At 47.3% G+C, this 22753-nt stretch overlaps 1 protein-coding gene across 1 annotated transcript in view; it reads left to right on the top strand.

Annotated features, from left to right (window-relative positions):
- RABGAP1 (RAB GTPase activating protein 1) overlaps positions 1 to 22753 on the top strand; it is a 967778-nt gene that overhangs the window by 644367 nt on the left and 300658 nt on the right. Inside the window, exon 17 of the mRNA XM_086921082.1 lies at positions 19507 to 19632. Coding sequence (XP_086777208.1) covers positions 19507 to 19632 — 126 coding nt within the window. The remainder of the gene's footprint in view (positions 1 to 19506; positions 19633 to 22753) is intronic.

The following is a 22753-nucleotide window of genomic DNA, read 5'->3' as shown; positions in this document are numbered from 1 at the left end:
GAAGATTGAACAGACCCAACAGTAGTAGGTCTATGTTAAACTTAGAAATGGAAATGATGCAAGTCCATGACGATTTAAGCAGAAATCTGTCTATTGGTGCATGAGTTCAACCTAGAAACAACACTGAGAAAACTCACTGGAATGGTTGCGAATCAGGACACATTTCGAAAGTGAATGATCTTTGACTAAGAAAAAAAGAGAGAGGGCGAAGGAGGGAACAATTAAGGAATTAAATTGCGTAAAAAAGACAGGAGTTCTGGCCGAAACCCATGCTAAACAGGGAAGACACCTTTAACCTCTCTGCACTTTAGCTGGATCCAGGGTTGGACTCTCTCGGAGGTGGGGGTTAATAGGCAAGAGGGGAATGAGGCAGATTAGGCCGGGCAAGGACTGATAACATGACCAGGTGAGCAGTGTACTCTCCGCCAGAAGTCAACCCCTTTGTTTTATAAATCAATACATTTATCTTTTTCTTCACCCTAGTTTTAAGTCCAGCAAGCTCTGTTCTCAAACATGTCTGTATAAACTATAAAGTTTGTATCCCACACCCTGGCAGCATGCAGTTTAAATTCAAGCTTGTTGTTGTGGATGACTTTGTTTTCTTTAGGTGTATAGTGAACAACTGTCACAAAAGCTGACTGATTTGATGTCACAATACCAACGTTGAAAATGCACCAGAGAGAACAGTCTTTCCTGCCATATGTTATGGTTTATCTAGTGTATTGACTCCAGAAAAACATTGAATGGATGCATAAAAGCCTTTATGTGAAAGTAACCTATTTGAAATTAAATCTTTTAATACATTAACCAATCAAATGCACAAAAGTTGATGAGAGAAATGCTTGCAAATTGACGAACTACTGGCAATCGCTCGGGTAGCATTCCAACCCATTGTTTTTTTGCCCACCATGCCACAGTGGTTTGCAATAGAACCGGTACCAAAAGAGCACCAAAACACAGGGGTGTACTCTCTTTTCTCATACTCAAAAAGGACGGGTCTCTCAGACCAATTCTAGATCGAAGACCCCTAAACCAGTACATACATTCAGACCATTTACATATGGTCACATTACAACAGGTTTAACCGTTACTACAGAAAGGAGACTTCCTTGCCACATTAGACCTCAAGGATGCCTACTTCCACATTCCCATTCATCAGTAAATCGCAAATCGTAAATCATACGTTCTTATATAGCGCCTTTCACCGTAAGGTCTCAAGGCCCTTGCTTTGGGAACCCGTCCTGGCTTTTCCCTGCGAGATAACCCCTACTGGGCATCCCCAAGGTGAAAGCCAGGCATCCCATCGCGGTGGGGCCGTAGTGGAGATTAAGCAAGCTATTTCCCAGAGTTGCTGAGTGTGAACCCATGATTCGAGTAGGCACCGAGGCAAGAATTATCGAGTCCGTGGACATTTTGAGCTCAAGACCCTGCTGCGTCGGGGATTGAACCCTGGTCCCGGGTCTGACCTCTGCGTCCGGGTCTGCCTCCTCTAACCGGTGAGCCACACTTCTCCATCAGTCTCACAGGAAGTACCTAAGGTTTGTGCTACAAGGTCAGCACTACCAATTCAAGGTGCTCCCATTCTGAGTGACAACAGCACCTCAAGAATTTACTAAGGGTCTAGCAGTAGTAGCAGCACACTTAAGAAGGGACAACATTCATGTATTCCCATATCTAGACGACTGGCTAATAAAATCCAAGTCATACAACCAATGTGTACAGCACACGCATCAAACAGTCTACCTGTTGTACAAATTGGGGTTCACAGTAAATCAAAACAAGTCACATCTACAACCGTCCCTATCTCAGCAGTACCTAGGGGCCACGATAGATACCTCCAAAGCAATAGCGTACCCCAACTTAATAAGAATACAAGCTATGCAGAATCTCATACAAAAATTCAAAGCTCAACACTCGCTACAAGCTCGAGTGTTCATGCAGCTAATAGGAATGATGGCATCTTGCATTTTCATAGTGCCATACTCAAGACTACAAATGCGCCCCATACAAGAATGCTTGGCAGGTCAGTGGAATCAGGCTTAACAAGAGATAACAGATCTGGTGGTGGTAGACGACCGGACGCATCGCTCTCTGCAATGGTGGAACCACAAAAACCTTTCCAAGGGCCGGCCGTTTATAGAGCCAGTTTCACAAATAATACTGACCACAGATGCATCTCTCACGGGATGGGGAGTGCACTTACAAAGTCACACAGTACAAGGAACATGGACAATGAAACAAAGAGTACTTCACATAAATTATCTGGAGTTACTAGCAATCTTTCAAGCTCTAAAATCGTTTCAACATTGCATATCAGGGCCCAGATCTTTTGACTGGGTTGAATGTGTGACATTGATCCACATTCGGTCCATCACCTGTTTTGTTTGCAATTGCCGCCAGTTATAGGTCTGGCGCCCTTTGATGTCCGGACCCTCGCACTTGGAGGTCGGGATGAGGACACCCAGCAGGGGGGTGGAGCCAGCGCCCAGGGAGGCTGGGGGCGATCGACACCTGGCGATGCCAATAGCCCGCTGTCAAATCAAAGATGCTCAGGTAGCGGGCGGCCCCCATGCGGTCGATCAGTTCATCTGCCCGTGGAATGGGGTGAGCGTCGGTCCTGGTGACGGCGTTCAGACCCCGTTAGTCTACATAGAACCTGAGCTCGGGGGCGACGCCCGGGGCGGCGGCCTTGGGGACCAGCACGACCGGGCTGGCCAAGGGGCTGTCGGACGGCTCGATCACTCCCAGAGCTAGCATCTTGGAGACTTCCGACTGGATGCAGGCGCGTACTCGGTCAGGCACCCTGTACGCCCTGTGTCGGATAGGGGGGCTATCCCCGGTGTCAACGTCATGGAGGCACCAGGGCGTGACCCCCGGAAAGAGGGAGAACAGGTCGGCAAATTGTAGTAGCAGTTCTTGGCAGTCTTGGCGTTGCGCTAGGGACAGGGCATCGGAGAGGTGGACTCCCTCCACGGAGCCGTCTTTCTCAAGCGTTTTTAGGAGATTGGGGAGGGGCTCGGAGTCTTCTTCAGCTCCACTGTCGGTAGCCATCAGGAGGCTAAGTTCAGAGCGCACAAAGTGGGGCTTGAGTCAATTGGCGTGGAGGACACGTAGGGGGTTTCGGGGTGACTCCATGTCTACCAGGTAGGTGACGGGGCCCTTGCGCTCCACCACTTTGAAGGGTCCCGTCCATTTGTCCTGGAGGGCGCAAGGTTCAACCGGGGACATCACCCAGACCTGTTGTCCCGGCTCGAACTCGATGGATGAGGCATTCTGATCATACCAGAGCTTCATGTCTTCTTGGCTGGCTTCGAGGTTGGCCTTGGCAAGTTCCCTGAACCGCCGGGTCTTCTTACGGAGGGTCAAGAGGTACTTGTATACATCAGGGGGAGTCTTCTGAGGGGCCACCTCCCACCCTTCTTTGACCAGGCTGAGGGGGCCCCGGACGGGGTGTCCATACAAGAGTTCGAATGGACTGAAGCCCAGGGATTTCTGGGGGACCTCCCTGTAAGCGAACAGGAGGCACGGGAGCAGCGCGTCCCATTGGCGACGTAGAGGTTCTTCCAGGCCCATGATCATCCCCTTGAGGGTGCGGTTGAATCGTTCTACTAGTCCGTTCCCTTGCGGGTGATAGGGGGTCGTGAATTTGTAGGTGACCCCGCACTGTTGCCATAGGGACTTTATGTACCTGGAGATAAAGTTCGTGCCCCTGTCACTGACGACTTCTCGGGGGAAGCCCACCCGCGAGAAGATCCAAATCAAGGCTCGGCCCACCACGGGCGCCGTCACGGTCCGGAGAGGTATGGCCTCGGGATAGCGGGTGGCATGGTCCACCAGGACAAGGATGAACCGGTGTCCCTGTGCTGTCCGGGGCTCTAGGGGCCCCACAATGTCTATTCCCACCCGCTCAAAGGGGGTGGTGACGATGGGAAAGGGTTGCAGGGGGACTTTCAGTTTTCGGCCGCTCTTCCCGCTGGCCTGGCAGGTGGGGCAGGCCCGGCAGTGGTTCGCTACATCGTTCCGCATCTTCGGCCAGTAGAAGTGGGTCACCAGGCGGCTGTACGTCTTGTCCTGCCCCAGGTGCCCGGCAAGAGGCACATCGTGTGCCAGGTTCAATAGGAAGTCTCTGAATCGGAGGGGGACCACCAGCACCCGGCTGGCTCCCAGCTCGGCAATCTTTTGCTCACTGTAGAGCAGCCCGTTGTCCCAGTAGATCCAGTGGGCCCCCGAGGCATCCCCTGCACTCTGGGCTATGGCTTGTTGTCGGAGTCCCTCGAGGGAGGGACACGCTCTTTGTTCCTGGCGGAACTGTTTCTGAGTGGGGCCACCTTCTTGGCGCCACTGGGCCAGCTCCGGGAGGTCTTGGAGTTGATCCGGTTCTTCGTTGCCGAACCCCGGAGGACCAGGCTTAGGGGTGGTTTCTTCTGTGACGATCGGTGGAGGAGGTTCGGGCCACTCCTGTACCTCTGGCCTGGAGATGGCGCGGGCGGCCATGGATCGGGTCGTTACACAGACCCATTCAGGGAGACCAAGCATCCCCAGGTGCTCCCTCCGCTCAACGGCTTACCAGGGGGAGCTCTCGAGGTCGTTCCCCAGAAGGCAGTCCACCGGGGCATCGTCGCGGACCGTCACTTTTAGCATGCCGGACACCCCCCCCCCACTCGAAGGGGACGCGGGCCATCTGGCACAGGCTTTCAGAGTTGTCTGCCGACCGCACTGGACAAAGTACATTGGGTAGGATCTGGTCAGGGGTCACCAGATGGCAGCGGACTGCGGTCACACTGGCCCCTGTGTCACGGAGGGCTTCAGCCCGGCGTCCATTGATGGTGACCCACTGGCTGTATTTCTGCGTGTTGGCGGGGATGGGCGCCCGCGGGACCATGTCCCTCTCCCCTAGACAGGCCAGGGACATGGCGGCTGGTTCCCACTCGGGCTGGTACTGCTCGTACTCTTCGGCGTCTTCGTGGCCCGGCTCTTCTCCCAGGGCGGCGGCGGTGATCTGGCGGTTCATGGGGCTCTGATTTTTCGGGCAGTTGGGATCATTGGCGTAGTGGCCGGGTCGCTGGCATTTGTGGCAGGTAACGTTGGAGCGGAACCCTGGTCACGTTGGAGGGCTTCCTCTTCCGGCCGGGGGCGGGGGGTTGCTAGTGGAGGGCACCGTGACGGTGTCCCGGCCCCGACCCTGGCCTCCTCCTCCCCCCCGGGGGCGGTGAGGCCCTTGGGAGGCTCTGTTCTGTTCGCTGGGCCAGCTCCGAGGAACTCGGGTGCTCTCCCATCCGTCTGCTTCGATGGCGAGTTTCCGAGGTTCGGTCAGCTTACTATCAAGGAGGTGCTGTCTTAGTTCGACGAAGCAATTATTGGAGAGGTGCTTCCATACAATGTCGAATAATTGCTCATAGGTGGTGACCTGGCTGCCCTTGATCCATCCCTCGAAGGCTCGGCTAAAAAAGTTCACGTACTCCACCCAGGTTGTACCAGGGATTCGTTTGCAGTCTCGAAATCGCTGCCGGTACATCTCGGGCGTGAGCCCATAGTGAGTGAGGAGGGCGGCCTTCATGTGGTCGTAGGATGTCATCTCGTGGTCGGGGAGTTGCAGCAGGACATCTCTTCCTTCGTTGACGTATTTTCCCCATAACACGGCTCCCCAGTCGCTCCACGGGATTCGGTGGGAGGTCATTGCTACCTCGTAGGCTTTAAACCATTGCTGGATATCATCGTTCCGGTAGTATTCCCTGACGACGTCCTTGGGGATGTGGACCTTGGGGTCCGTAGGGGCAGTGGGGCTCTGGTGCCCGGAGACGCCGAGGTCTTTGTTCTGCCGTCGAATTTCTAGCTCCTTTAAGTTGCGCTCATGCTCATATGCTAGTCTTTTTCTTCCAACTCCCTCTGGCTCTTTTTCTCTTCTCGTTCTTCCCTGAGCCGCAAGTGTTCGAGGGTTATTTTTTGTTCTGCCAGTTTGAGTATTCCATCTAAGCGGAGTCGAGCCAGCTCCAACTCGTGGAGCCGGCTTTTCTCCCATTCTCGGGCCTCTTCGGACGAGAGGCCCGATTTTCTTTCGTCCACAGGGGTGGTACTTGTTTCGGTGGTCTCGAGGCTTTGATTTTGGGGTGGGGATGTTTCCGTCTCCACCCAAGATTCCAAGGCGTGCTTGAGGTCATCTTTCGTGCTCAGTCCCGTGGTAGCAATGCCCAGCTCTATGCAGAATTGCTTTAGTTCTTTGTGGATGTATTCTTCCAGCTTTTCCATCTGAAATTTTTCGGTTGTTCCACTCTCCTTTTTCGTCATGGTGGCTGTGTGTCGTGGGGTGAGTTACTCTATGTACGATTATGCGTCGCTCGGATCGCGCCGCTGGCCACCAATGTTAGACGGGGACCCGGAGGGTCGGCCGAGTAGAGGGGGAGAGGCCTCCTGGTGAGGGCCCTCGCCGGTAATCGTACAGACAAGTAACTTTCCCCCCACAGATGGACACCACACCAAGATAGGTTACGTAGACTTTTATAGGTATTCTGATGCAGGTTACGATACAGTGGGGACCCGGATTCAAGGGTCTCGACAATTCTAGTCTCTTTGGGAAAAGGGGTAGCGGGACAGTCTGAGTACCGGTCCGGTACGGGAGCAGCAGAGGTGGAGCTCACAATCCTCGAGCTGGAGGGTTCGCAAGGAGGGGCCGCGGCAGCGCCAGCAGGCCTTGAAGATGGTTCACGACGAGGAGGGCGGCGGCAGCGCCAGCAGGCCTTGAAGATTATTCACGACAAGGAGGGCCGCGGCAGCAGGCCTTGAAGATGGTTCACGATGAGGAGGGCCGCGGCAGCGCCAGCAGGCCTTGAAGATGGTTCACGCCGAGGATGAGCCGCGGCAGCGCCTGCAGGCCTTCAAAGGTAGTTCACGAAGAGGAGCCGCGGCAGTGCCAGCAGGCCTCCAAGGATGAGTTTGTCTCGGTGTCTCTCGACTCCAGGATACAACTGCCTTCCTGCTCTGGAGCTGCCCCAGTTATAGGTCTGGCGCCCTTTGATGTCCGGACCCTCGCACTTGGAGGTTGGGAGGTCCGGGATGAGGGAGTCCAGACACCCAGCAGGGGGGTGGAGCCAGCGCCCAGGGAGGCTGGGGGCTATCGACACCTGGCGGAGGGGAGCCATCGACACTCCTTCTCCCATTGACCTGCCAAGTGGTCTCTTCACCCCCTGGGTGGATGGTGGTGCCTCGATGTCGGGGCCTGGCTGGGCCCGAGGCCAAGGTCGACCCGAGGCCACGAGGCCTGGTCGTGTAGTGTCCAAAATGGCGGCTGGGCCGGAGACAGGGGTTCTGGAAGGGACCCGGGCCAGCCGATACGGTGGTGTTCAGGAGCCAGGGTTCCGTCGGGGAAGGGCCGGGGATTGCCCTGGCGGGTTGCAGGGGTGGTTTTTGTCCGGGGAACTGGAGGAGCAGGGGTCCGCGACCCGCCATGCGGGGAGGGGACGGGCCGGTCACGAGGCCTGTCCAACAGTCAGAGACAACAAATACACAAATGGGAGCTTCATCCTCAAGTTCTTCAACCATTTTTTCAAAGGTGGGAACAACCAGAGATAGATCTGTTTGGCACACAAAGCAACTCCAAATGCCTAAGCTTCGCCGCCAGGTACCCACACCCATTATCCAAGGGCAATGCGGTATGGATGAACTGGTCAAACAAATTTGCGTGCGCTTTTCCAACTCTCCCTCTAATTCCATTAGTGGTACGCAAACTAAGACAACATTCTTTCACATTGATTCTAATAGCATCAACGTGGGTGAGACAGCCATGGTACACAACGCTACTCCAACTCTCTGAGGTACCACACCACAAACTAAAACTCTCCCCACATCTGCTAACACAGAACCATGGAGAGATTATGCATCCAGACCCAATGCAGCTCAATCTAGCGATTTGGCTCCTGAGGTCTTAGAGTTTGGCCATCTAAATTTACCTCCTGACTGCATAGATGTCATTAAAGAGGCAAGACGTCCTACCACTAGAGCATGTTATGCAGCAAAGTGGAAACGATTTATTGTCTATTGTACAAATAACGTTAACCCTTTAGATGTTTCAATACAAAACATAATTTGCTATCTATTACATCTGCAAAGATCTAATTTAGCGTACTCTTCAATCAGATTACATGTCACTGCTATAGCGGCATATTTCCAAAACAGACATTTGTCATTGTTTAGGGTACCTGCAATCAAAGCGTTTATGGAAGGACTTAAAAGAATAATTCCTGCAAGAATACCACTGTCTCCAGTATGGGATTTAAATGTTGTGATCACAAGACTTATGGTTCCACCATTTGAACCATTGCATAAGTGTGAGTTACAATTTCTTACATGGAAAGTTGCCTTTTTAGTAGCAGTTACATCACTACGAAGAGTGAGTGAGATACAGGCATTAACAATTCAAGAACCATTTATACAACTTCACCATAATAAACTGGTTCTCAAGACAAATCCAAAGTTTCTGCCAAAAGTCATTTCACCATTCCATCTCAACCAATCCATTCAATTGCCAGTATTTTTTCCACAACCGCGAACTGTTGCAGAAAGAGCTCTTCACACATTAGACGTAAAAAGAGCAGTTCTGTACTACATAGATAGGACAAAACCTTTTTGAAAAGCTAAACAAATGTTTGTGTCCTTTTCACCTCCACATAAAGGCAATACAATTTCAAAGTCAGGCATTGCCAGGTGGATTGCTAAGTGTATTGAAATTTGCTACCAAAAAGCAAAAAGCACTTTTCCCATTCCTCCTAGGGCTCATTCTACCCGTAAGATAGGAGCATCTATGGCATTCTTAGGGAACATATCATTAGATGATATCTGTAAAGCAGCTACTACACACACATTTACAAAACACTACTGTGTAGATGTGCAAGCAAAGCAACAAGCAAGTGTGGCCCAGGCTGTACAAAAAACAATATTTCAAACTACTGCAACAGTTGTGGGTGACCGCTGCTAAGGGAGAAACTGCTGTGCAACCTATGCAACAGTTTGTGGTCTGCAGCCCATATGCCTCGAACGGAAAATGCTACTTACCAGTATGCATCTGTTCTTGGCATGTAGGGCTGCAGAACCACACACGCCCACCCGCCTCCCTGGCTGCCTATATCTGTTCCAGTATTATCTTATTTAGATACACAATACATGGTCATCCTTATCTGTAATGATACAACTCCATCATTTGCCCAATGGCGAAAACAATCTGAGGATGGAGTTGATGCCCATGCGCACTACGGTCTAAGGGAGGAGTCACCCAACAGACAAAGACTCTTCCAAGACAACAACAAAGTGTAATCATCCGGGCCACCACCAGATGGTGATCTAATGCAACAGTGTGTGGTTCTGCAGCCCTACATGCCAAGAACAGATGCATACTGGTAAGAAGCATTTTCCTTATTATTCACAAGAACAGTTTATAAAATATGTTGTAGAGTATACTACTTGAGAATGCCAATCTCTGCTCATCTAATATCCCACCACTGCAACCTTAAGAATCTACATTTCTTATCTTCAGACCTCCACCCTCCACTTTCATTTGTGGACCTGTTCCCCAACTTTGTCTCTGAGATTATTTTAAAACATCCCAATCTCTGCATACTTGAAGATTTTAATACCGGCTTGACAAATCTGAATTATTCAGAACCAAATTCCTGCTGTTCAATCTGGAATTAAAGAGCGGATCTTGTTCAGGTAATCTCTTCTCCTACTTGCATCTAGGCGTCCACTTCATAAAATATTTGCCTCTCATAGCCCATCATTGTGAAAAAAATCGCTTTTCCTGGACTTGCGTTACAATTCACTTTCACATTCACATCTCTTCTCCTTCAATGGAGATTACTGCATAAATACTAAAACAATGGATAGAGCTTAGAAAAACATTGGACATTGCATGCTAAAATAACCCCTTCCATTCCAGTCCAATATATACAGTTCATTACTTCCAACTTTGGCTGACATCTCACCATGACACTCTTCTCACTCAAGTCCTGATGAACTTCCCACCAGCATTTGAAAGCTGGTCGAATTACATTGGGGCTAAGCTTTCTCAACAAAAGATGTTTAGAACGGCAGTGGAAACAAAAACATATACTCATGCTTCCCCTCTGTACCTAGTCCTTTAATACTTTCGTTTGAGGTCTTAACAAATTGTCATTAAGGATCTTGAGTTACTATGACTGGTTTTGGGATCCTTCATAATGAAAGGTTCTGTAGTAAGTGAGGTTTAGTCTGTGTTGCACTGGATGATGTTACATGTAGCAGCCCAAAAACACGAATCTTCTAAAATACCAGATGACTTTGGTCTACACTCAAAACGTGGTTTCAAAAGACTTTGTTAGACTTTTTTTGAAGGTGGATGCCACTGTGGGATCTTAATCTGGTCCGTCTGTTTCTCTTTTGTAAACCCAGCTGCTTGTTGCTCTACTGACCCTCCTCAAATTAGTCTTCCTCATTGTGATCACTTAGCTCTTCACAAATGTGAGGTCAAGGCTTTCTTGGTGCAGCTGTCCTACACCCTCTTTTTGCCAATCAAGAAAGCTTTGAAAACCAGCGCTGCATTTTGGCCTAAAGTTGTGTTGCCTTTTTACTTTGGACAATCCATCACCCTCCCAGCGTTCTTTCTCCCACCTCATTCTTCAAAGTGAGAGAAGACACTAGCTGGATCCCAAAGGAGCCTTGAGCTTTTACATTGATCGTACCAAATACCATTTGTGGGTTTGTCTGGGGCAAAGAAAGCTGAGGAGATGCAGAAATGGATGCTGTCACCGTGCATTGTCCTTTGCATTAAGATCTGCTTCACACTAGCCAAACATCTGTCCCTCGTAGGACTGATTGGCCATACCGCCAGGGCCAAGGCTGCCACCACTGTGTTGGCATTCAGAGTGCCTGTTCCTAGCATCTCCAGGGTGCAACATGAGTGTCAATCTACACATTCATGAAGCACTACTCATTTTACCCAGACAGTCCTACAGAACTATTTGTTTTGGTCCAAACCCTCTCCACAGACACTGCACCTTGGGAGGTACTGCTTTGGTATCTATTCTAAAGGTGAGAATGTAGTGCAACATCACCGACATGTAGAGAGCCTTATGTGGTCAACTCTGTCCAAAACAATGTTTTCATTAAAATTATATAATCTGTCTCAGCAACTTGCACTGTGGAATATGCAGACTGTCTTAATATATTAATCAATTCATATTGGGGAGTGGCAAAAAAACAACCACTCACTCACTCACTCCCAATTTGGTACACGCTATAGCCCGAACATCAAGTAATGCTATGACGCAGCCTCACCATAGAAGACCAGCCAATTACAAATCAAATATGCTCAGGTTGTGTAGTTGCTATCTTGACCAAATCTATCCTGCCTGCTTTAGAAGATACAAATTACCAGACCAGATCTGAATAACTTTGGAGTACCTGCTCACTAAAGCACTATGTGAACAAAGACCCCAGACCTGCTTCTTGCATACTCCAGCATGATTGGTAAACCTCCAAAGCTCTTGTTCGGAGTGTTCAAACACTTTACTGTATGCTTCCTACCATGCTTTATATTCGAACGCTCTTTCTTGTGGATACTCTATTTAACCGCAGATTCTTCACCTTTAGAATATTCCCCAGGTGCCAGACTGGATCCAGAACTGTTAACAGCAGTACTCGCTGCTTGATGGGGTGGTGCCGCTCCGCATTGCGCTTGTTCCAACTCAGAGACGCATACAAGCACCACTCCTGCATGTTTCTTGCTCGACTCTTCACACTCTAGGGTGTGAGGTGCAAAACAATTGGAGGTACCAGCGTGCAGATTTCTAAGTTTGGACCTTTTTAGGTAGTAAAAGGAGACAACTCCACAAACCGGAGAGGTGAAAGTGAAGTGTGGAATCTGCTGTCAGAACCAGAAAGTGTTACAGAAGGTAAGTAACTTGGTCTTCTAATGGATATGTCTAACCACAGATTTTAGGGACTGACCGAGTTCCGGGCTGAGGGTTCTGCTTGCATATGTCGGATTCTAGTGGCAGAAAATCACGTAAACCATAATAGTAGCTTGCTCAGCATTAACAATATAATTATGTTCATTCCACCCGCCCCCTCATTATCCTTCCAAGTGTTTTTATGTTTACCCCTTATTTGCATATTGAACAATGAGAAATATTGTTTTGTCTGACACTGCAAAATCTAGGGTGACATTGCATTTCATATTTTTCCCATCTGCTTGTTGGTGTTACTGTTTAATTTCTATTGCCAAACCCAACAATCATGCATTCATATATGGAATCCAACTCTGGAATTGAAGGTCTTTTCTCCTGTCTGAATCACACCTAGATTACATTCTTCATTAGCCAGCCTAGCCTTGTATTCCTGAGCACTTACCATTCCCATGTATCCTGTGCACATTTCAGATAGTTTCAGATAATTAATTTTCTCACATTGTTAAAAAAAAGACTCCTACCTATGCATGGTAAAGTGTAACTTTGAATATCGAAACAATATGTAAACTGTACTTGTAATTACTGTTTGTGAAGGATAATTACCTCTGCAGATTTCTCATCAGTTGACTATCCTCGGGTGCCAGACTGCATCCGTAAACTTTGCAATAGCTCTCCTGTGCTGTTGTTTGTCACTCTGTTTCATCTCTGTGTCCGGCACCACCCTGGACGTAACTTCCACCGAGCCATATAGCACTAGATCAGTGACTTGAAATCAGTTCCCTTTTTTCTAGGAACTTCAAAGCGGTCTAGAGAGGCTACTTCTGTGCATTATCACAGAAAAGACAAATAATACAGGCAGGATGTCGCCACCAAAGAAGTCCGAGTTCAAGGCTGGCTGCTCCTACCATGGACAGTTATCTATTTTGGAACCGCACACGGTCTGGTTGTGATGCTTGCGGCCTAAGCACAACTCTAAGTTGTGCAACCAGTTTGGCCTCATGCACGTTCCATGCCCATGAAGGAAGGGAGGCAAAGTTATTCATTGCCAGGGCATGTGATGAGAGCTTGACGCTGCGCTGTTAGTGTTAGTTGTCTAGATTGAAATTGAGATAGTCTTCCTCCTACAAAACATAAAAAGGAAAAACAATAATGCAAAATGGAGGTTCAGGTACTTAAAGAACTCTCTGCGCCCTAGATTATATAAGCGTTGTGCCTGCTCAAAAGAGATCAGACCGGTTGCCCCCTATAAGGTCACCGATAGTTTTAACCCCTAAAGCATCCCAACTCCTCATAACTGGGTCGTGAAAACCCCCGGCAGCGATGGGTTCCCATACCGAGGGGTATAATAGTTCATTCTTCCTAGTCAGTTCTGTTAAAGAAACAGGGGGGAGACATGAACTTTCAAAGAATCGAATTGTTGGAATGTGTAAGGGATGAAGGGGGATCCTCTATCTCGCAACTATATGAAGAAATATGTAAATATAAAAAGGATGATTGTGGCAGAATGTATGAGAAGTGGAGAGTCAAACTAGGTCTAACAGGTAATGAGGCAGAGAAGTCATTAAAACTGTCAAATTCGGTCCTAAGAGCGGCAAATTTACAATCTCAACAATATAAGACTATGTTTGAACTTTATTACACTCCCAACAAAATAGCGCAGTGGGGGGGAAATAGCGGGGGCATCTGTCCGAGGTGCCAATCCACGCAAGCAGATACAATTCATATGTTTGCATCATGCCCCTCTCTAGATATATACAAAAAATCTTTGGAACAATTTTTCGCCGATTCTCTGGGGATTCATCTAACTTTGTCTGATGAAGTTATGATTTTGGGTGTAGTGAGGGAGGGTGTAGATGTTCTTCATCATGAGTTTCTGTATTTAGCCATGACCCTCAGCAGACTATGCATAGCCACACTGTGGAAGGATCCTAACCCCCCAACATTACAGCAATGGATCTCTCGGGTACTGGCCATATATATCTTAGAAATGGCCCTATATGAAAAAAGAGGGAGGGAAAAAAAAGAGGATGGACGGAGGATATGGGCCCCAATAATTGAATGGAAAAGGAGGCTGGGAGAGATTTAAGATGAAATGGGGGAAAAGTTTAATGCAATTAAGACTATATGATATTTCATAACGATGGCTTTCTATTGTTTCTGAGATGAATTTTTCCCCTTTTATAACTCACTCTTCTCAGTCTAAAGCTCTTTGCGTTTTTGAAAACTGCTTTATTTGTTTTAAACCTGATGATAATGCTTTCTGAATTGTAAGATTATTTTTTTTCTTTTTTCTGTTTCTCTGGCAATGTTCTTTGAATTTGTAATTCTGATGTTGATGAAAAATAAAAATATTTAATAAAAACAAAAAGCAAAATGGAGGCTCAGGAGAGATTACTTCATTACCTGACACTGTTCCTGCTGTGGGGGTAAGTCTCCTTTGACCTCCACCCCACCCCTGGCACTACTTCCTGTCTTGATGTTAAACCTTTTTCCACTCATACCTGCAGTTCCCATTGCAAGTCATTGCGTTTACCCAAGCCATGTGGACGCTCTTCAGTGGCTCTTTGCTTCCCTCTGATGCACTTTTGAGGCCCATGGAACTGGTGTGTTCTCAATTGGCATACCACCAGTGGGGGTTTTCCCAGTGCTGCCCCAGACACCCTCCTCAAGGTTTTGCCAGTAGCTCTTAAACCTGCTCAGATTCCGGAACCTATACCTCAAGCTAAGGCCATTCTATTGAGAAAGGAATCAGATTAATGGAGGTGGCCCAGCAGAGGGGCGAGTCTCCTTCCAGACGCTTGCCAACACAAAAATACTGGCAAAGGATCGATGACATTTTGGAATGCACTCTTATCACTTTCTGATGCCTCAGGTAAAAAACACAATGACTACAATAGTGAGGCAGCCAATTTGCCCCCTCCCACAAGAACAGAAGCACTGATTATTTGGCTCTTAAAAAGTTACGTGGATTCAATACCTCTGCAGAGGTCGAATAGAATGTCCTGTGGGACTGCCATCTATGGAGCTGGCATCCTTTACGGCCGCCATTAAAAGATGGCAGGGGTGCTGGAATGAATTCACCCAATGGAGACATTTTCAGACTAAGATCCTCCAGCTGTACTGTGCCCTCGGAGACCCTGCTTCTATTTTACTAGGCACTAATAGATCCTATTAACGTGGCTGTGAACAGGCAGATCGCCTGGCGCTCTTTTTCTAGAACGTGGCCCCTGTTCACGAAAGGCCTTGTGGTGCAGGTTCATCTCGTACAAAACCCAACCCAGGATGTTTTCCTACTGCACTTCCCGACTTGGATTCTAACAAATTGTAAATGACTGGGAGGAAAGTTTTGTCCTCAAGGACTTTAACACTCTGACCTATGAACGCCACCAGATACATCCATGAGCTGCGAGACATGGTGCATATGGTGGTGTAAAGCTCCCAGATCACCTAAAATGCAATTTTGCAGCTGTGGTCCGAGATGACTATGGTTGTGCAAAACGGATCCACAGCAGGCCTGGATACCTTGGATTTAGTTACCAAGGCCATAGGATCATTGCTAGTGATCAGAAAACACACACAGCTTCTCAAGGGATGTCCAGGCAAGTATGATAGACATGCCTTTTTTGGTGTGGCCTGTTTTGCTGTAAGTCTGACTTGACCTTCAAGAGTTTCACAGGGGGTCATGCTACCACCAATTCCTTGGGCTTGGCGTCTCGCACATGTGACTTTCACTGCCAGTAGAAAAGGTTTTGCAGTATGCCCTTTTGTCATAACCAGTCTTCCCAGCCTGTCCAACAAGCAAATTGTTTTTGGAGGCATGACGGGGGCTGTGTCGTTTCCAAGTCCCGGCAGGTGCCACAGTCTTCTTCCTCTACAGCACCAAGAGGCGCTTAAGCTACCCCTGTGGATCACAGGCAGCAAATGGGGCGAAGGGTATATCACTCCATCTGAAGGCCTGGCAAGATATTATGACAGAACAATAAGTCTTACAAATCCAATAAAGTGTCTGTTTTCCCTCCAACTTTACCCTATTAGCAGTCGGAAAAACAAACACTCATTCGCCAGTGAGATATGGCAGCCCTTCTATAGAAAGAGGTGGTGGTGGAGTTGGTCCCAGAACTCCTGGTACTTCTTTGCGCAAGAAGGATGATAGTCTCCATTAGTCCTAAATTGCTTCTTCAACAAGAGCAATTAATGATGCTGTCCCTTGTTCAAATGGTGTTGGAATTAGGAGACTGGATGGTGTCTCTCGTATTGTAGAGCACTTACTTTCTTCTACCAATCCTGCAGCCGCTCAGGAGATAACAGCATTTTGTGGTAGCTGCCAAGTGCTACCAGTTTGCCGCCTTCCCTTCTTGGTTCAAATCTGTTCCAGAGGTCCTCACCAGGTGATGCTGGTGGTTGTACCCCCTTCTGCACAGGTAGGGGATCTGGGTATGCCTGGCATTGGACCACCTAAAGGCTACAGCTTACTACAATAGAAAGTGATCTCTCAACACTTAATGTTTATAGGGATGTACTGTACATGACCGGTCAGAGCTTGCCCTCTTCCCTAGAGGATTAGGGATATTCAGAATATGAGTCTGATGTTTCACAAGGGAGCTCAAATTAAAGCCCTGATGGTCCTTTGCCTGCTCAGTCTGCTGGCATCTTCATACAGTTCGTCGCTCATACATGTTGGCACATTAAGGCTCTCTAGTGATGTATCCACCTGCAGTGTTTTAAACACAGGGTGAGCTAAGAGACATCATCAAGATCCACTCTGAAAATGGGACACATCTTCACTGTTGGTCAGTAGAAGAGAACCTGCCCCAAAGTGGTGATGCATGCACTCCCTGGAGGAGTTGGAGACCAAAGAACTCTGATCTTTAAAGCAACAAATGTTTCAACATGCCTAAACTGCAGGCAGTTGGTCAGGTCCTGAAAGTCTTCCTGCCCTCCCTTTGAGGTTGGTCTGCCCAAATTCTTACTGAGAACACAATTGCAATGTTTTGTGTGAACTAGCAGGGCAGAGTGGCTTCTCGGCTACTGTACAAGAAGTGTAGGTACCCTTAGCTAGGGCTCAGGAGCATGGAATTTTGCTAGTTGCCAGCCACCTGGCAGGCTCCTTCAACAAGGTAGCCAACAGCTTGATCAGTGCCATCTTGCTTGACCACAAGTGGCAGCTTCCCCAGAGATGGTTCAGTCATTTCCTTAAGGGCACACTTCAGGTGAATCTCTGTGCCACTCGGAAGAATGTACATGGCAGGCTGTTCTGTGCTATCTAAGCTTTTTGCAGCATTCATTTCACATGGTATTTTCTTTGCCCTATTCATTTCCCCAGCCCTGTATCTGTGCTTCCTTGTGTGCTTAGGAAGCTTTGCCAAAAATGGAAACAACTGATTCGATTTACCTTGAACTAGTTGCCAAGGTTGTGCTATGCAGACCTCCTGCTAATCTTATCTATAAACCTCTGTCCATGCTAACTGTGTACTTCCTTTCGCAGTCAGGGGCAGGTTCTGCACCAAACCTCCAGATCCTCCAACTTCGTTCCTGTAGATTGAAGAGGGCAATCTGAGCCCTTTCCATGTCGTCAGTGGTGGTGGACACAATTCTGTCAGCATGTGTCCCCTCCATGAACTCTTTCTGAAAAATAAGTGGAGTGTGGGTGCACCTTGCCTCACATCCAAGCACTCAGTTTGCCCCGATGCATCATAGTAAATGCAGTGCATGATAACACTTACTTCGCTGTCAGGCTTTAGTTTTTCCCCCTTAGTGGTGCAGCCGGTGCTGTGTATCTCTAGACATGTTTCAGGATAGTTGTCCTTCAGTAGAGAGCAACACATTCTTTTTGGGGGTGCTGAAAATGCTGCCCAAAGTTTTCTCAGGTCTCTGTACCACTCGCTGGGCGCAGGTGCGTCAACCAGAGCTCGTCAGATCATTAGCTCAAGGGCGCTTTCAAATAGGAGGAGGGTGAGCGTACGCTGCATCACATCCCAGCACTCAGTTTGCCCGATGCATAATAAATGCAGTGCAGGATAACACTTAATTAGGTGTCACTTTTGCTCTCTACTGATGAAGGGCTAAACCCAGAAACACTTGTCTAGATATAACAGCACTACCTGCACCAACTTTGGTGAAGAACTAAAGCAACTTTGAAAGTAAGCGTACTGCATTTACCAGAATGCAATGGGAAGAACTGTGCTGGGATGAGAGGCAGTGTGCTCCCTCCCTCCTTGTGTTTAAAAGGCTCCCTTGAGCCAACGAGTCTGTGAGCTCTCCTGGGATGCACCTTTGTGCCTGTGAAGTGGTACTGTGAACTGTTTAGACTTGGGCACCATTTCAGCATCCCCTGATTACATTTCTCTGCTCTATACTACTTTTGCTCTCTACTGATGAAGGGTTAAAACCAGAATCACGTGTCTAGAGAACAGCACTACCTGCACCAACTTTGGTAAAGAACTACAGCAACTTTGAAAGTAAGCCTACTGCATTTACCAGAATGCAATGGTGAGAACTGTGCTGGGATGAGAGGTAGTGTGCTCCCTCCGCCCTTGCCTTTCTGAAAAATAGTGGACCGTTTGGTTTCCTGGTGCCCGGAGGAGAGCATTGAGCTGATGAAGGCAAATCTTTGTTTTGAGCTTTGTACTTTCGTAAACCCAGCAAGGCTATGCAGTGGAAACAGCTCCTATGCTGTTGCTAAAGGCGACCCCCTAGAAGGTATTGAGCTCACTCTACCAAAAGCGATTTTTTTTTTTTGGCATTGTCCAGGGTGATGCCTATTCCAGATATATGCTGTATGACGTAGTGGGCATATCTTGACACATTCGCAAAATCACTTGGATTCTGAAGTAAGAAGGATTTGCCATTTTGCTCCTTCTGTGCTCCAGGACTTTATGGTGTGATCACTCATTCAGACCCACCACTTGCGAGGGTCATTGCTGTAGTATCTATTCAACAGAAGGCATCAGTATCTATAACAATAAGTTACTTTCCTTGGGTAACAGTTTTTTATGGTGGATACTCTATTTGAAGATTCATCAGCAATCCCACCTACCTCCTAATTTTGAGAACTGAACTAGTCTCTGCCTCAAAGGGCTCAGGAAAAATGATCGAGGAACAGACGTCCGAGTGCTGAGGTAGTGCTATATTGCTGTGGCGAGGTCATGTCTGGCGTGATACCTGACATAAAGATGGAGCTAAGTGCCGGGTACGTACGAGTGCAGGAGAGTTATTGCAAAGTTTTCTGAGCTAGTCTGGCAAATGGGGGTATTCAACAGATGAGGAATCTGCATGTAAATAGAATATCCACCAGAAAGATCATTACCGAAGGTAAGTCACGTATTCATTCATGATAGATTCCTAGTCTCTTTCGCATATTGTTTTGACTTTTCTAAACGTGGATTGCATTTGTTAACCATAACAGAAAATTGGCTGTTTCGTAGAACAGTGAACTAAATAAAACTGTTTGCCATACCAGTGCCTTGTTATGCAGTGTGTGCATAGCCCGTTGATTTAGATGAGTCAAGGTAAAGGAAGCACGGATGAGACTTGTTTTAACAACTGTTGCTCCTTGTATTTACATTTTTGACAGATGCCTGAAGAACAGGCTTTTAGTGTTCTGGTGAAAATCATGTTTGATTATGGACTACGGGAACTTTTCAAACAAAACTTTGAAGATTTGCACTGCAAGTTTTATCAGCTGGAGCGCCTTATGCAGGTATGGGTCTGTATGACATTTAACTGAATCTAAAGTAACATCCCCCATCACTGGGGAAGTCTATTGAGCTGCTCGTTATTTAACTAAACGCTTTATGCAATGTAAATTGAACGTACTATTACTTTTGCACATTTCATTACTCCAAAGATGTTTCTAGTTTAACTGCATTAAAGTTTTCTTTAAAGTACAAACTTGAATTAATATGCATGTGTATTTCTGTAAGCATTTTCTTAATTAAAGTGGAACATTTGTGATTACATTTCTGAACTAGAGATCACCATGTTTTCGAAGTAAGGGCTAATAGTTAGGAAGGTGCTGCTTTGTTTATAGCTGATGCATTATCAGAGGAAGTGACATATGACCGTGGAACTTTCTAGGAAGTGGTATCACCTGACACCATACCTCGGTGAGATCACAATAATTGACATTCCTGGAGGTCCATAATTGCATGATTATGATAGCACAACAGTGATAAATGTCTATATTAGATACATCCTATGTTAGGGAGCTGATATGATATGCTGGGGCAAAATTACTTGCTTCTCTTGTAGCACATGAAAAAGTGTGTATACATGAAGAAGATATAGTGCCACAGTACTGCATGGGATCCTAAATTATTTTTAACCACAAACTGTCATGATTTAGTAGTCCCTCCTCCCCCCCAACTCAATGAGAAATATATTGATAGATCGAAGGGAGATTTCAAAAACCATAGTAGTGCCACATGTATTAGTTGATATTGACCATATATTAAATATGAGCTTTGCTATTGACTTAAATTATTTAGTATTTTTTATTGATTCAGAAGAGTATAAAGTTGTAGTCCTAGTGGAGGGTACAGAAATTAAACATTGCTCATCAAGCCTCTGTTTACCGGCTGTTCTTGCAGTATCAGCTGATAATCTTTGAAAATGGGATGCAAGACTTGTCCTAAATTAAGGGAACAAAATGAGTGAGCCCAACGTCGTCTAAGGGGAGTCTGGAAGAAAGGCGGAGTCTCTTCCAGAAAATTGTGGAAAAAATATGGTGTAATAGTGCATTTTTATGCACAATTTTCACATACATTTTCTGAAAAGCTATACTCTTTTAAAGGGCTCACATTAAATATTCAACCCCTTTCTGGGTGATCCTAGCCAGTGAAACCTGACGTTCCAGGGAATTGATCCCCGCTTTTGTTTTTTCACAATGTGCTGTGTTCCCCATTTTCAACAAGACAATCCAAAAGAATGCAGGCCACCATGAATGCACATGCATTGTACGTGTACGGGCACACCTCACAGAAGGAATAGAACTAAGTTATGTACTGCCACAATCCGTTCCTAACTCTGAACATCAGTAATAACAGCACTACCATAAGTGCACAGAAAACTATTCAAACTGTGATAAACACTCCCCCCCCCCCTCCCCACCCCCCCAATTGAGTTCATCTGATGACTAACATCTACTGCATCAGCGAGTACAAAAGGTTGCGAGGCGGGCGGCAGGCCAGCCTGCCACATAATGCAGTGAGGATGGTGTTAGGATGGGGGAGATCTCATCGGCCAGTATCCACTGCTTAAAACCAGTAGTCATGTGGCTATGAATCAAAACAGACGAGGAACATGCATGCCCCACTTTCAGTTTGTTAAGTCAAGATTGAGCCACTGCACTCCTTCCCTTTATGAATTACTCTTGTTTTCCAGCTCATATGATGAAATGCGTTCCAGCTCATATGATGTTTGGACAATTCAGGCTGTCAAGGGGAAGAGCCAGCCACCAACTCAGTGTCCACCCCTCTAACCAAGTCACTAATACCTCACATGCTCCCGCCACCTATGTGGTACCCTTATTTCTCTTGGTCTCACTAAACAGAGTGCTGCTTTAATATCCCGCCCACTTAATGAGATCACGTTTCCATTGATACTACGCGTGGCTCCATGGAAGCTCTCCACTTAAGAGTGAAGGCTTTTTGCTAAAATCAAGGGCAAGTCTATAAATATACTTTGCTATACATAGGAATAACCCCAGAAAGCATATCACTGGGGAGTGCAGAATATTATGTTCAATTGCATCATTGAGAAAGTCAACAAGCTCCATCCAGTAACTGGAGAGGCGTGTACAATCCCACATCATATGGAACAGCTCTGCCCCCACCGTCCCACATCTGTTTTCCTCATGTGTGAAATATTACCGCTGCTGTGGCAGAGCCGGTACAAAAGGGGGTGGTGATGGACGGAGCATCTGGTATCAATCAAACACTCACACCCAGTCAAAAGATCTGGGTTTAATCCATCACCGTTCTTTAGCCCACTCTGCCACCCCAGTTCAGACATGGCCTTATGCAAATCAGTCTGACCCTGTGCCTCATGGGAACAGTCCAGCCCGAACTGCCAAGCCATGTCTTCCCTGGACCGGAAACAAACTTCCGAGGACCGGTTTCTGTCATTCCAGCCGTCTTCAGCCCGGCTTGCTTGAATCCAGCATTTTATCATGGGTGCCCTCTCTCCCAAAAATAAATTGCCATCTATGCACCCCTGGCCTAAAATTACATACAATACAACAGTGCCAGAATGTTGCCATTATTGCTGTCCATATACAATGGGTGACCCTTGGGTCAGTAATTACATCCTAGAATGTCAGGGTCAGCATTTTGTCAGGTTTGCCCCCCCCTCCCATATGCCACAGATTTCCTTCCTTATGGCTGAAACTGCCGTCAGGGTGCCAGCTCCAACATTTTGCCACAGGTGGCCCCACTATGATAAGAATTTCTTTGAGGATGGAAGTCCCAGCATTCTTTTTCACAAGTGACCCCATGCCAACAGCTACTCTAGTATACCAGCACTGGGGCCATGGGTCTTGTATGAGGAGTCTCTTATGGCAAGTATTACCTGTGGTATGCCAGAGCATATAATTTATCGCATGGTATTCCTCCTCCCTGGTCCAGCACGGATTGTTCCGGTTGTCTGGAGGGAGGCGTCACAAACCGGAAGTGAGTCCTGACTGCTTCCCTTTCAATCTTGACGGGAGGTTAGCGGTCTAGCTCACAAAGCATAAAAGATGATGCCTAGTCAAACACGCAGCGGACGCGCTGTCTGAGGAGACTGTTGCACCGACCTGAGCGTCTGGGAAAGGGCTCCTTGCT

The sequence above is a fragment of the Lissotriton vulgaris genome, chromosome 5 (genome assembly GCF_964263255.1).
Source record: "Lissotriton vulgaris chromosome 5, aLisVul1.2, whole genome shotgun sequence".
NCBI lineage: Eukaryota > Metazoa > Chordata > Amphibia > Caudata > Salamandridae > Lissotriton > Lissotriton vulgaris.
This window is presented reverse-complemented; position numbering and strand designations above follow the sequence as displayed.